The 13,040-nt window shown below is 50.7% G+C and overlaps 2 protein-coding genes across 3 annotated transcripts in view; both read left to right on the top strand.

Annotated features, from left to right (window-relative positions):
* Positions 1-3,370, top strand: part of LOC112069967 (arginine-glutamic acid dipeptide repeats protein-like) — a 31,433-nt gene extending 28,063 nt beyond the window's left edge. The window contains exons 3-4 of the mRNA XM_024137369.2: positions 2,490-2,608; positions 3,280-3,370. Coding sequence (XP_023993137.2) covers positions 2,490-2,608; positions 3,280-3,370 — 210 coding nt within the window. The remainder of the gene's footprint in view (positions 1-2,489; positions 2,609-3,279) is intronic.
* A 1,131-nt stretch (positions 3,371-4,501) lies between these two features.
* LOC112069963 (arginine-glutamic acid dipeptide repeats protein) overlaps positions 4,502-13,040 on the top strand; it is a 13,059-nt gene continuing 4,520 nt past the window's right edge. Inside the window, exons 1-5 of one of the 2 annotated variants that reach the window (XM_070438786.1) lie at positions 4,502-4,578; positions 5,740-5,939; positions 8,198-8,359; positions 9,030-9,140; positions 9,477-10,972. In XM_070438786.1, the coding sequence (XP_070294887.1) occupies positions 5,862-5,939; positions 8,198-8,359; positions 9,030-9,140; positions 9,477-10,972 (1,847 nt within the window). In that variant the 5' untranslated portion in view covers positions 4,502-4,578; positions 5,740-5,861. Of the gene's footprint in view, positions 4,579-5,739; positions 5,940-8,197; positions 8,360-9,026; positions 9,141-9,476; positions 10,973-13,040 lie in introns of both variants that reach the window. The other variant, XM_024137367.2, reaches the window with a different exon arrangement.

Genomic DNA, 13,040 nt, shown 5'->3' with positions numbered 1-13,040 from the left:
CCTCCAGCCGCGGAGGGCGAGAGGAAACCATTTCACTCCCTATTTGTAGCAGCAAAGCTCTCCTTGACATGTTCTTTTGTTCCCGTTGAGCTGCCCGCCACCCCAGCAGCCCTCAGCAGCGCTGCTCCTATAGCCCAGCATTCAGCCTGCCTGCCTTCCCAGCATTCAGCCTTCTGCCTCCAGCATTCAGCCTTGCCTGCCTCCCAGCTTTCCAACCTGCCTGCCTCCCAGTCTTTCCAAGCTTTCTGCCTCCCAGCTTTCCAGCCTTCCTGCTCCCAGCTTTCCAGCCTTCCTGTCCTCCCAGCATTCAGGCCTTCCTGCCTCCCAGCATTCAGCCTTCCTGCCTCCCAGCTTTCCAGCCTTCCTGCCTTCCAGCTTTCCAGCCTTCCTGCCTCCAGCATTCAGCCTTCCTGCCCTCCCAGCTTGCCAGCCTTCTGCCCTCCTAGCTTTCCAGCCTTCCTGCTCTCCAGCTTTCCAGGCCTTCCTGCCCCCAGTTTCCAGCCTTCCTGCCTCCAGTTTCCAGCCTTCCTGCCTCCCAGCATTCAGCCTTCCTGCCTCTCAGCATCCAGCCTTCCTGCCTCCCAGCATTCAGCTTCCTGCCTCCGCATTCAGCCTGCCTGCCTCCCAGCTTTCCAGCCTTCCTGCCTCCCAGCTTTCCAGCCTTCCTGCCTCACTTTCCAGCCTTCTGCCTCCCAGCTTTTCCAGCCTTCCTGCCTCTCAGCATTCCAGCCTTCCTGCCTCCCAGCATTCAGCCTTCCTGCCTCCCAGCACTCAGCCTTGCCTGCCTCCCAGCATTCAGCCTGCCTTCCTGCCTCCCAGCCTTTCCTGTCCTCCCAGCTTTCCAGCCTTCCTGCCTCCCAGCTTTCCCAGCCTTCCTGCCTCCCAGCTTTCCAGCCTTCCTTTGCCTCCAGCTTTCCAGCCTTCCCTGCCTCCCAAAGCTATTCCAGCCTTCCTGCCTCCCAGCATTCCAGCCTTCCTGCCTCCCAGCATTCAGCCTCCTGCCTCTCAGCATCCAGGCCTTCCTGCCTCCAGCATTCAGCTTCCTGCCTCCCAGCATTCAGCCTGCCTGCCTCCCAGCTTTCAAGCCTTCCTGCCTCCCAGCTTTCCAGCCTTCCTGCCTCCCAGCTTTCAGCTTTCCAGCCTCCTGCCTCCCAACTTTCAGCCTTCCTGCCTCCCAGTCTTTTCCAGCCTTCCTGCCTCCCAGCTTATCCGCCGTCCTGCCTCCAGCATTCCAGCCTTCTCTGCTCCAGCTTTCAGCCTTCCTGCTTAATCCGGGTTGGACAGACATTACCACAGCAGCAGCACAAACGTACTGGCTACTAGCTAAACTGCGTGGAGTCATGCGACTCAGTGACCTGGAGACATGGACTCAGTGACCTGGAGTCGTGGACTCAGTGACCTGGAAGTCGTGGACTCAGTGACCTGGAGTCGTGGACTCAGTGACCTGGAGTCATGGACTCGTGACCTGAGTCGTGGACTCAGGACCTGGAGATGTTGGACTCAAGTGACTGGAGTGTGGACTCAGTGACCTGAGTGTGGACTCAGGACCTTCGAGTCGTGACTCAGTGACCTCGAGTCGTGGTCTCAGTGACCTCGAGTCGTTGGTCGCAGTGACCTCTTCGAGTTCGGTCGCAGTGACCTTTCGAGTCCGTGGGTCGCTAGTGACCTTCGAGTCGTTATGGTCTCTCAGTGACCTTCGAGTCGGGTCGCAGTGACCTTCGAGTCGTGGACTCAGTGACCTTCGAGTCGTGGTCTCATGACCTTCGAGTTCGGGTCGCAGTTGACCTATCGAGTCTGTGGCGAGTGACCTTCGAGTCGTGGATCTCAGTGACCTTCGAGTTCGTGGTCTCATTGACCTTCGAGTCGTGGTCGCAGTGACTTCGAGTCGTGGGTCGCAGTGACCTTCGAGTCGTGGACTCAGTGACCTTCGAGTCGTGTCTCGTGCCTTCGAGTCAGTGTCGCAGTGCCTTCGAGTCGTGGTCGCAGTGACCTTCGAGTCGTGGTCGCAGTGACCTTCGAGTCGTGGTCTCAGTGACCTTTTCCCATGCAATGGTTAACAATTGGTAAAAAAAAAAAAAAAAAAAAATTATTTTTACAAATGTTATTTGTGTGGAATACATTTTTTGGGTTTGGTTAATTTATTAATTTATGAAACTGAATCTATCCCCTCTTTACTTGCTTAGTAATTACTCTTCAGTTACAACACAGGGGAATTGGAGACTCATTGTGTGTGTGATTCTACTGGTGCCTACAGGTGAGCATGTCAGAGGTCTGCTATCAGAGGTCCTGCTATCAGAGGTTCTGCTATCAGAGGTCCTGCTATCAGAGGTCCTGCTATCAGAGGTCCTGCTATCAGAGCGGTCGCTGCTATCAGAGGTCCTGCTATCAGAGGTTCTGCTATCAGAGGCTTGCTATCAGAGGTCCTGCTATCAGAGGTCCTGCTATCAGAGGTCCTGCTCTCATCCTCCCTCTCCATGTCTACCTTGCAGGGTGAGTTGATAACCTTCTACTACTACTGGAAGAAGACTCCTGAGGCAGCGTCGTCCAGGGCCCACCGTAGACACCGTCGCCAGCCTGTGTTCCGACGCATCAAGACACGCACCGCCTCAACCCCCGTCAACATCCCATCTGACCACCTCTCTCAGAGTTCTGTCAAGATAGGACACTAAACCCTACGCCCCCAAACCTCCACCCGTCAAATCCCGTCTAGACCCCCCTCTCAGAGTTCTGTAAGTAGCACTAACCCTACGCCCCAAAACCTCCACCCCGTCAACATGCCCGTTCTAGACCCCCCTCCTCAAGTTCTGTAAGTAGGACACTAACCCTACGCCCCAACCTCCACCCCGTCAACATCCCGTCTAGACCCCCCTCCTCAGAGTTCTGATAAGTAGGACACTAACCCATACGCCCAAACCTCCACCCCCGTAACATCCCGTCTAAGACCCCCCTCCTCAGAGTTCGTAAGGATGGACACTAACCCTACGCCCCAAAACCTCCACCCCGTTCAACAATCCCGTCCTAGACCCCCTCCTCTCAGAGTTCTGTAAGTGTCCACTAACCCTTCCACCCCTGTCAACATCCTGTCTAGACACCCTCCTCCAAGTTCTGTAAGTAGGACACCAACCCTACCCCCCAAACATCCACCCTATTCAACACCCCTCAGGAGTTCGTATAAGTAGGGACACTAACCCTTACGCCCCAGACCTCCACCCCCGGTCAAACATCTCGTCTAGGACCCCCCTCCACCCCCTGTCAACATTCCTGTCTAGGACCACCCTCCACCCCCGTCAACATCCTGTCTAGACCACCCTCCACCCCCGTCACATGCCTGTCTAGACCACCCTCCACCCCCAGTCAACATCCGTTCTAGACCCACCCTCCACCCCCGTTCAACATCCTGTCTTAGACACACCGCTCCTCAGATTCTAAGTAGGACACCAACCCTACCCCCCAAACCTCCCCCTATCAACAGCCCCCTCAGAGTTCTGTAAGTTAGGACACTACAGCCCAGCTCACGTTCCCGCCAGACCCCTTCCACCCCCGTCAACTATCCTCTGACCCTCACCTCATCGCTAGCCACCCTCCACCCCCGTCAACATCCTGTCTAACCACCCTCCACCCCCGTTCAACATCCTGTCTAGACCACCTCCAACCCCCGTCAACATCTAGTATAAGACACCCTCCACCCCCGCACACCTGTCTGACCACCCTCACATCCCGGTATCTGTCTAGGCCCACCCTCCACCCCTCAACATCCTGTATAGACACCCTTCCACCCCCTGTCAACATCCTGTCTAACCACCCCCGGTCCCCTACCCCCCCCCGTCAACATCACTGTGTCTAGACCACCCTCCACCCCGTCAACATCCTGTCTAGAGCCACCTCTCCACCCCCGTCATACATTCCTCTGCCTCTCAGAGCATAATTGCCACAACCCTCCACCCCCGTCAACATCCTGTCTAGACCACCCTCCACCCCCGTCAACATCCATGTCTAGGCCACCCTCCACCCCCCGTCAACATCCTGTCTAGACACCCTCCACCCCCGTCAACATCCTGTCTAGACCACCCTCCACCCCCGTCAACATCCTGTCTAGACCACCTCGTCAACATCTGTCTAGACCACCCTCCACCCCCGTCAACATCCTGTCTAGACCACCCTCCTCAGAGGAATGGATTTGGAAAATGGAGTCTCTTTTTTGTCTCAACTTGGTACAGTTTTCTATTACTGTGTTGGAGGGATCAACCTTTTAATAAATATGTTTACCTTTACCACTGTTAATGTGACAATATCGTATTGTTTAAAGTTGAAGAGTTTGTTATTTCGGTACTTTTGCTGGAAACTCGTTTTTTTAATTTAGAAACGTGTGTTTACTGTTTCTCCTCCAGTCGACCTTAGTTCAGCCAGTGAAGACAGTTAGATTTTTAGCTCAGTTACTGTTGTCTTGGTAACACGTGTGTTTCTGTTTCTCCTTCCAGTGGACCTGAGTTTCAGGCCAGTTGAAGATGACTTGGACAGTGAAGGACAGTGAGCAGGAGGGCTGAAGGGTTACGCCTGCCGGCCACTGTTTCACCACCAGTAAGTTGATACACACAACACACCATCACACAGGCACACACACCACACTCACCACACACACAGCACACACACACCATCACACACACACACACACACACAACACCATCACACAACACACACACACCCACACACCTCCAACACACACACACACACACCATTCACACACACACACCACACACAAAACACCCACCACACACACCATCACACACACACACACACCATCACACACACACACACACACACCATCACACACACCACACAAACACACACAACCACACACACAACACACACACACACACCACACAACAGACCATCCACACACACACACACACCATCACACACACCAATCACACACACACATCAACACACACCATCACAACACACACCATACACACACACACACCATCACACAACACACACACCACACACCACACCATCACACACACACACCATCAAAACACACTCCAATCACACACACACCATCACACCACACCCCATCACACACACACCATCACACCACACCCATCACACACACCATTCACCACACCACCATCACACACACACACCATCACAGGTGACCTGGCCGTGACAGTCGTCGTGGTTATGTGATTCCGTTTTAAAATCCCACCTCGAACTGAGACGGACTGTGGGCTTATTTTGAGTTCCTCTCTTTTCCCTGGTCTAGCTGTGTGTATGAGTCCTCTGTTTCCGCTGTGTTGTGATTGAGTCTCTGTGTGCTCGCTGTGTGTATGAGTCATCTGTCTCCCTGTGTGTATGAGTCCTTCTGTCTCGCTGTGTGTATGGATCCTTCTGTCTCGCTTGTGTATGAGTCCTCTGTCTCGCTGTGTGTATGAGTCCTCTGTCTCGCTGTGAAGTATGAGTTCATCTGTCTCCGTATGAGTCCTCTGTCTCGCTGTGTGTATGAGTCCTCTGTCTCCCTCTCTAGCTGTGTGTATGAGTCATCTGTCTCCCTGTGTGTATGAGTCCTCTGTCTCCCTCTCTAGCTGTGTGTATGAGTCCTCTGTCTCCCTGTCTCGCTGTGTGTATGAGTCCTCTGTCTCGCTGTGTGTATGAGTCCTCTGTCTCGCTGTGTGTATGAGTCATCTGTCTCCCTGTGTGTAGTGATATTTATGAGTCATCTGTCTCTGCCGTCTCTCTCAGCCTCTAAGGACTGGCACCACGGTGGCAGAGAGAACATCTTGTTGTGTACAGACTGTCGTATCCACTTTAAGAAGTACGGTGAGCTGCCTCCCATCGAGAAGCCAGTGGACCCGCCCCCGTTTATGTTCAAACCCGTCAAAGAGGATGAGGATGGACTCAGCGGCAAGCATAGCATGAAGACCCGACGCAACAGAGGATCGGTACGACTCCCTCTCTATCGCTTTCTCTCTGTCGTTCGTCTCTCTCTTCTCTCTCTTTCTCTCTCTCTGCTCTTTCTTCTCTCTCTTTCTCATTTCTTGTTGTCTCTTTCTTTCTCTATAGTCATGTTTCCATCCACAGTTTTTATGCGAGTAAAGTCATACTGTATACAAAAAAAATCACCACAGCTGTGATGGGAACAGGAAGTATAGGTACAGTTTTATAAATGCAGACAGATCATTTGTTAGTTCGACATGGTGGGATATTTTTTAGGCGGTAAAATAAATTATGTGGGAAATGTCTATGCGCCAATATTGATATAATAACCATCGTATCGAAGTAAACTTGGAGTCACGCGATGACGTGTGGTCTTGTCACTATGACTCGTTTACATTACATTTAAGTCATTTAGCAGACGCTCTTATCCAGAGCGACTTACAACTCATCTTGAAAGTATACAGTAGAGGTCGACCGATTATCATTTTTCAACGCCGATACCGATTATTGGAGGAACAAAAAAAATATATATTTTTAGATATGTATATATATTTGTAATAATGACAAATACAACAATACTGAATGAACAATGAACACTTTTATTTTAACTTAATATAATACATAAATCTATTTAGTCTCAAATAAATAATGAAACATGTTCAATTTGGATTAAATAATGCAAAAACAAAGTGTTGGAGAAGAAAGTAAAAGTGCAATATGTGCCATGTAAGAAAGCTAACGTTTAAGTTCCTTGCTCAGAACATGAGAACATATGAAAGCTGGTGGTTCCTTTTAACATGAGTCTTCAATATTCCCAGGTAAAAAGTTTTAGGTTGTAGTTATTATAGGAATTATAGGACTATTTCTCTCTATACGATCTGATCTGTATTCATATACCTTAAACTATTGGATTGTTCTTTATTAGATACTATAGTATTGCCAGCCTAATCTCGGGAGTTGATAGGCTTGAAGTCATAAACAGCGCTGTGCTTCAAGCAATTTGCGAAGAGCTGCTGGCCAAACGCAGGTAAATGCTGCTTTTGAATGAATGCTTACGAGCCTCGGCTGCTCCACTCATGCTCAGTCAGACATCAAATTCATAGACTTAATTATATAATTATAATAAACACACAGAAATACGAGCCTCTAGGTCATGGCTTTGCACAGAACGCAAAGAGAAGTGACACAATTTCCCTAGTTAAAAGAATTCATGGTTAAGCAGGGCAATATTAACTAAATATGCAGGTTTAAAAAAAATATATACTTGTGTATTGATTTTAAGAAAGGCATTGATGTTTATGGTTTGGTACGATTGTGCTTTTTTCACGAATGCACCGTTTGGCGAAGTTGAAGTAGGCTGTGATTCGATGATGAATTAACGGGCACCGCATTGATTATATGCAACGCAGGACAAGCTAGTTAAACTAGTAATATCATCAACCATGTGTAGTTAACTAGTGATTATGTGAAGATTGATTGTTTTTTTATAAGATAAGTTTAATGCTAGCTAGCAACTTACCTTGGCTCCTTGCTGCACTCGCGTAACAGGTGGTCAGCCTGCCACGGAGTCTCCTCGTGGATTGCAATGTAATCGGCCATGATCGGCGTACAAAAAGGCCGATTACCGATTTGTTATGAAAACTTGAAATCGGCCCTAATTAATCGGCCGATTTAACCTGTCGACCTCTACTATACAGTTTATTAGTCTACAGATTAAATAAGTTCTGATGAACTTCACAGGGGGGTGAAAGTGCAGTGATCTTGATCCTCCGTTCTAATAAATATCGAGGGTCTTATTCTAGTGACATGATGATCGATGATTGAGTGATCGATGATTGACTGACCCCAAAAAATATTTTCTCTCTTCTCCATAATAATGTCATGGTGTAGACTAGCCTACCCGCCCTGTATCTGAGAGCTGTTGTCTAGAGCGCAGGCACCAAGACCAGAGTAGACACATTTGCTATTTAACTCAACAATTTCTGTGACAAAACTATCTGTAGAGTTGAAAATGCGATGAAAACACATTGAACTTTTAGATTTTTTTTTTTATTCGGTAAATTAAAAACTGCGGAGAAAAGGTACATTGTTCACGACGTCGTCACTGCAACAAGTCCATTTGGTGGGAAACAAACCTAGCTTCTCTCTCGTCTCTGCAACAAGTCCATTTGGTGGGAAACAAACCTAGCTTCTCTCTCGTCACTGCAACAAGTCCATTTGGTGGAAAACAAACCTAGCTTCTCTCTCGTCTCCGTGTGTGTAGATGTCGACGCTCCGTAGTGGCCGTAAGAAGCAGACAGCCAGCCCTGATGGACGAGTGTCTCCAACCAATGAGGACCTCCGGTCTAGTGGCCGTACCTCCCCCTCCGCAGCCTCCACAGACAGCACTGACAGCAAGACAGACCCCATGAAGAAACCCAGCAAGGTAGAGTACACACACACACAGATTCCGCGTTTACACAGACACACACACAGATGCTGCGTTTACACAGACACACACAGGATCACTCACAGGGCAGGATCACTCACAGGACAGGATCACTCACAGGACAGGATCACTCACAGGACAGGATCACTCACAAGGCAGGATCAATCACAAGGCAGGATCACTCACAGGACAGGATCACTCACAGGACAGGATCACTCACAAGACAGGATCACTAACAAGGCAGGACAGGATCACTAACAAGGCAGGATCACTCATAGGACAGGATCATGAGTGTTTAGGTCCTTAGCCATTCCCTCTCATTAGACTCTGTACCAGGTGAATCTGTATGATTCCCTCTCATTAGACTCTGTACCAGGTGAATCTGAATGATTCCCTCTCATTAGACNTACCAGGTGAATCTGTATGATTCCCTCTCATTAGACTCTGTACCAGGTGAATCTGTATGATTCCCTCTCATTAGACTCTGTACCAGGTGAATCTGAATGATTCCCTCATTAGACTCTGTACCAGGTGAATCTGTATGATTCCCTCTCATTAGACTCTGTACCAGGTGAATCTGTATGAAAGCCTGATTGGAAATGACAGTAATAGTATGCTATTATTGATTGATTGATTGATTGATTGATTGATTGATTGTCTTCAGAAGATCAAGGAGGAGTCTCCTATGAAGTGTGCCAAACGCCAACGAGAGAAAGGAGGAGCCTCAGACACCGAGGACACGGACAACAGGACAATCGCCAAAAAGTCCAAGACCCAGGTGACTTAGCTACTACGTCTCATACCAGAGAGTTTCTGTTGGGTAGCTACATGTGCTGAGGGATAGCGTCTGTCTAGCTCTGGGCTTGTAGTATGGAAATGAGTCTTTGTATCCACAAAGACTTTTAGAGTAGTCCTGATCTAGGATCAGTTTTGCCTTTAAAATCATAATGAATAAGACCTGGAGGAGTACTGATCCTAGGTCTGTTATTATAGTGCTAATACCAAGCTGTATTCTTCTCTTCATGTATATTCAATTTGCCTCCGTTGTAATGAGATGTGTACACCACAACCATTCACGCCTCGACTTCTGTCTTTTCCATTCTCTGTTCCACAGGAGCTGGGTCGGTCCGACTCGCCGTCGGAATGCGAGGGAGAGGGCGAGAGCTCCGACGGGCGTAGCGTCAACGAGGAGTGTAGCAGTGACGCTAAAGACATTGACCAGGACAACCGCAGCTCCTCGCCCTCCATCCCCAGCCCCCGYGACGGGGAGAGTGACTCGGACTCCTCCGCCCAGCAACAGCTGCTTCTACTGCAGAGGAGGGAGAGAGAGAGGGAGGGACAGTCACAGCACCCTCCGGTTATCCAGTCCTGTCAGCCAGGGACCTCTGGTGGTCGCTCCACCACCCCACCATTACCTCCCACGTCCTCCTCAGCCCCCTCACTGGTCCCCCAGGTGTCCTCCCCCTCTCCCTCCGCACCCCCCACCTCCCTTCCACTGCAGCTACCACCTCCCATGCCCCAACAGGCCGGCCCCCTCTCTCTCATCCAATCAGGGGCGTCCATCCACCCCCAGAGGCGGCCCTCTCCCTCGCCTCATTCTCCGCTGCAGGGGATGTCTCAGGCTCCACCCCCAGGACTACCAGGCTCCACCCAGTCGCTACCTAGCGCGCTCCACGGCCGCAATGCTCCCACCCATCATCCATGGCCCCACCCACTCCAAACTGGCCCCTCTCACCTGCCCCACCCCCACTCCCTGCCCCCTCAAAGCTTCCATTGGGCCCCCAGTCTCAGGTCCCGCCCTCCCCGCTCCCTCTCAGTCAATCGCAGCAGCCGTCTCACAGGCCCACACGCCCCCCAGCCAATCATCGTCGTCCCAGGTGGCTCGTCCAATCAGCCGCCCCGCGAGCAGCCCCTCCCCCGCCCCTTCCATGTCCATGCCCACATCAAGCCCCCTCCCACCACTCCCATCCCCCACATGCCCAACCGCGACCCTCAGTCTCACAAACACGGCCTCCGCACCTCACAGCGCCCCCCTTCCCCCAGATGCCCTCCAACCTGCCCCTCCACCCGCTCTCAAACCCCTCTCCTCCCTGTCCACCCACCACCCTCCTCCTGCCCATCCTCCTCCCCTCCAGCTCATGCCCCAGGCCCAGCCAGCAGCTCCAGCCTCCACCAGCCCAGCCCCTGTCCTCACCCAGTCCCAGAATCTCCCCCTTTCAGAGAGAGAGCGAGGCAGCCAGCACCACCCTCCTCCTCCTCTACCCCGTCCGGACCATCACCATCCTCCCACCCCAACACATCCCAACAGTCCCCGTTCCCTCCTCACCCTTCGCCCCTGTCCTGCCCCTCTCCTCCTCTGGCTGTCCTCCCCCCTCCTCATCCTCCTCTCTACCACCAGGCCTCCAGCCCCCATCTTCCTCCATTCCTCCAGCCTCCCTCCTCCTCCTCCTTCTCCATGCCCCTCACCGCCTCCGCCGTTCCGCCTGTACACATCAAGGAGGAACCTCTCGACGAATCAGAGGAGCCCGAGAGCCCTCCACCCCCTCCGCGGAGCCCCTCCCCCGAGCCTACCGTCGTCAACACGCCCAGCCATGCCAGCCAATCAGCACGGTATGCCCTGACACACACACGCACACTGTCAGAACACACACACGCACACAGTCAGAACACACACACACACACGCACACAGTCAGAACACACGCACACTGTCAGAACACACACGCACACAGTCAGAACACACACGCGGACCACTGTATGGACCAACAGTGCACGGGGGCATTGTCATGCTGAAACAGGAAAGGGACTTCCCCAAATTTTTGCCGCAAAGTTGGAAGCACAGAATCATCTAGAATGTCATTGTATGTTGTAGCGTTAAGATTTCGCTTCACTGGAACTAAGGGGCCCGAACCATGAAAAACAGCCCCAGACCATTATTGCTCCTTCACCAAACTTTACAGTTGGCACTATGCATCAGGGCAGGTAGCGTTCTCCTGGCATCCGCCAAACCCAGATTCGGCCGTCAGACTGCCAGATGGTGAAGCGTGATTCATCACTCCAGAGAACGTGTTTCCACTGCTCCAGAGTCCAATGGCGGTGAACTTTACACCACTCCAGCCGACACTTGGCATTGCACATGGTGATCTTAGGCTTGTGTGCGGCTGCTCGGCCATGGAAACCCATTTCATGAAGCTCCAGACGAACAGTTCTTGTGCTGAAGTTGCTTCCAGAGGCAGTTTGGAACTCGGTAGTGAGTGRTGCAACCGAGGACAGATGATTTTTACACGCTTCAGCACTTCAGCACTCMGCGGRCCCGTTCTGTGATCTTTTGTGGCCTACCACTTCGSGGCTGAYRCGTTGTTGCTCCTAGACGTTTCCACTTCACAATAACAGCACTTACAGTTGACCGGGGGCAGCTCTAGCAGGGCAGAAATTTGACGAACTGACTTGTTAGAAAGGTGGCATCCTGTGACGGTGCGGTGCCACGTTGAAAGTCACTGAGCTCTTCAGTACGGGCCATTCTACTTCTGTTTTTTGTCTATGGAGATTGCATGGCTGCGTGCTCGATTTTTATACACCTGTCAGCAACGGGTGTGGCTGAAATAGACGAATCCACTAATTTGAAGGGCTGTCTACATACTTTTGTATATATAGTGTACTCCTCAGCACCCACCGACCGATCCCACAGGTGAAGAAGCCGGATGTGCAGGAACGAGGTCTGTGGTTGTGAGGCCTATTGGATGTACTGCCAAAATCTAGCAACCGTTGGAGGCGGCTTATGGTAGAGAAAATAACATTAAATTGTCTGGAAACAGCTCCGTTGGACATTCCTGCAGTCAGCTTGCCAATTGCACGCTCCCTCAAAACTTGAGACATCTGTGGCAAAACTGCACATTCTGGAGTGGCCTTTTATTTCAATCATGATTTACCAATTTGAAGAAAAGTTTTTCAAGAAGAATATTAATGATTTCATGAATACAAGTCATATGAGAACTGTGATGTTAGCAAGCTGTGCAGGGGGTGTCGAACTCATTTTGCCAAGGGCCACATTTGGTCTTCACTGAGGTCCGGAGGGCGGCCCACGTGCCGGATGTTTGACACCCCTGATTTTGTGTGTATTCCCATGAAGTATTGTTGGCTAAACTGTACATCCTTACTATACAGTGCATTTGGAAAGTATTCATACCCCTTGACTTTATCCACATGTTATGTTACAGCCTTATTCTAAAATTGTTCACCTTCCAACAGGACAATGACCCTAAGCACATAGCCAAGACAAAGCAAGAGTGGTTTCTGAATGTCCTTGAGTGACCCAGCCAGAGCCCGGACTTGAACCCAGATCGAACATCTCTGAGAGACCTGAAAATAGCAGTTGCAGCGACGCTCCCCATCCACCTGACAGAGCTTGAGAGGATCTGCAGAGAAGAATGGGAGAAACTCTCCCAAATACAGGTGTGGCTAAAGCTTATAGCATCATACCCAAGAAGACTCAAGGCTGTAATCGTTGCCAAACGTGCTTCAACAAAGTACTGAGTAAAGGTTCTGAATACTTATGTGGAAGTGATATTTCGTTTTATTTTTAATACATGTGGCAGAATTTCTTAACCTGTTTTCGCTTTGTCGTTATGGGTATTGTGTGTAGAATAAGAAAACAATTAGCCGCAATTTAGAGCTTAAGCA

The sequence above is a fragment of the Salvelinus sp. IW2-2015 genome, unplaced genomic scaffold (genome assembly GCF_002910315.2).
Source record: "Salvelinus sp. IW2-2015 unplaced genomic scaffold, ASM291031v2 Un_scaffold1173, whole genome shotgun sequence".
Classification (NCBI taxonomy): domain Eukaryota; kingdom Metazoa; phylum Chordata; class Actinopteri; order Salmoniformes; family Salmonidae; genus Salvelinus; species Salvelinus sp. IW2-2015.
This window is presented reverse-complemented; position numbering and strand designations above follow the sequence as displayed.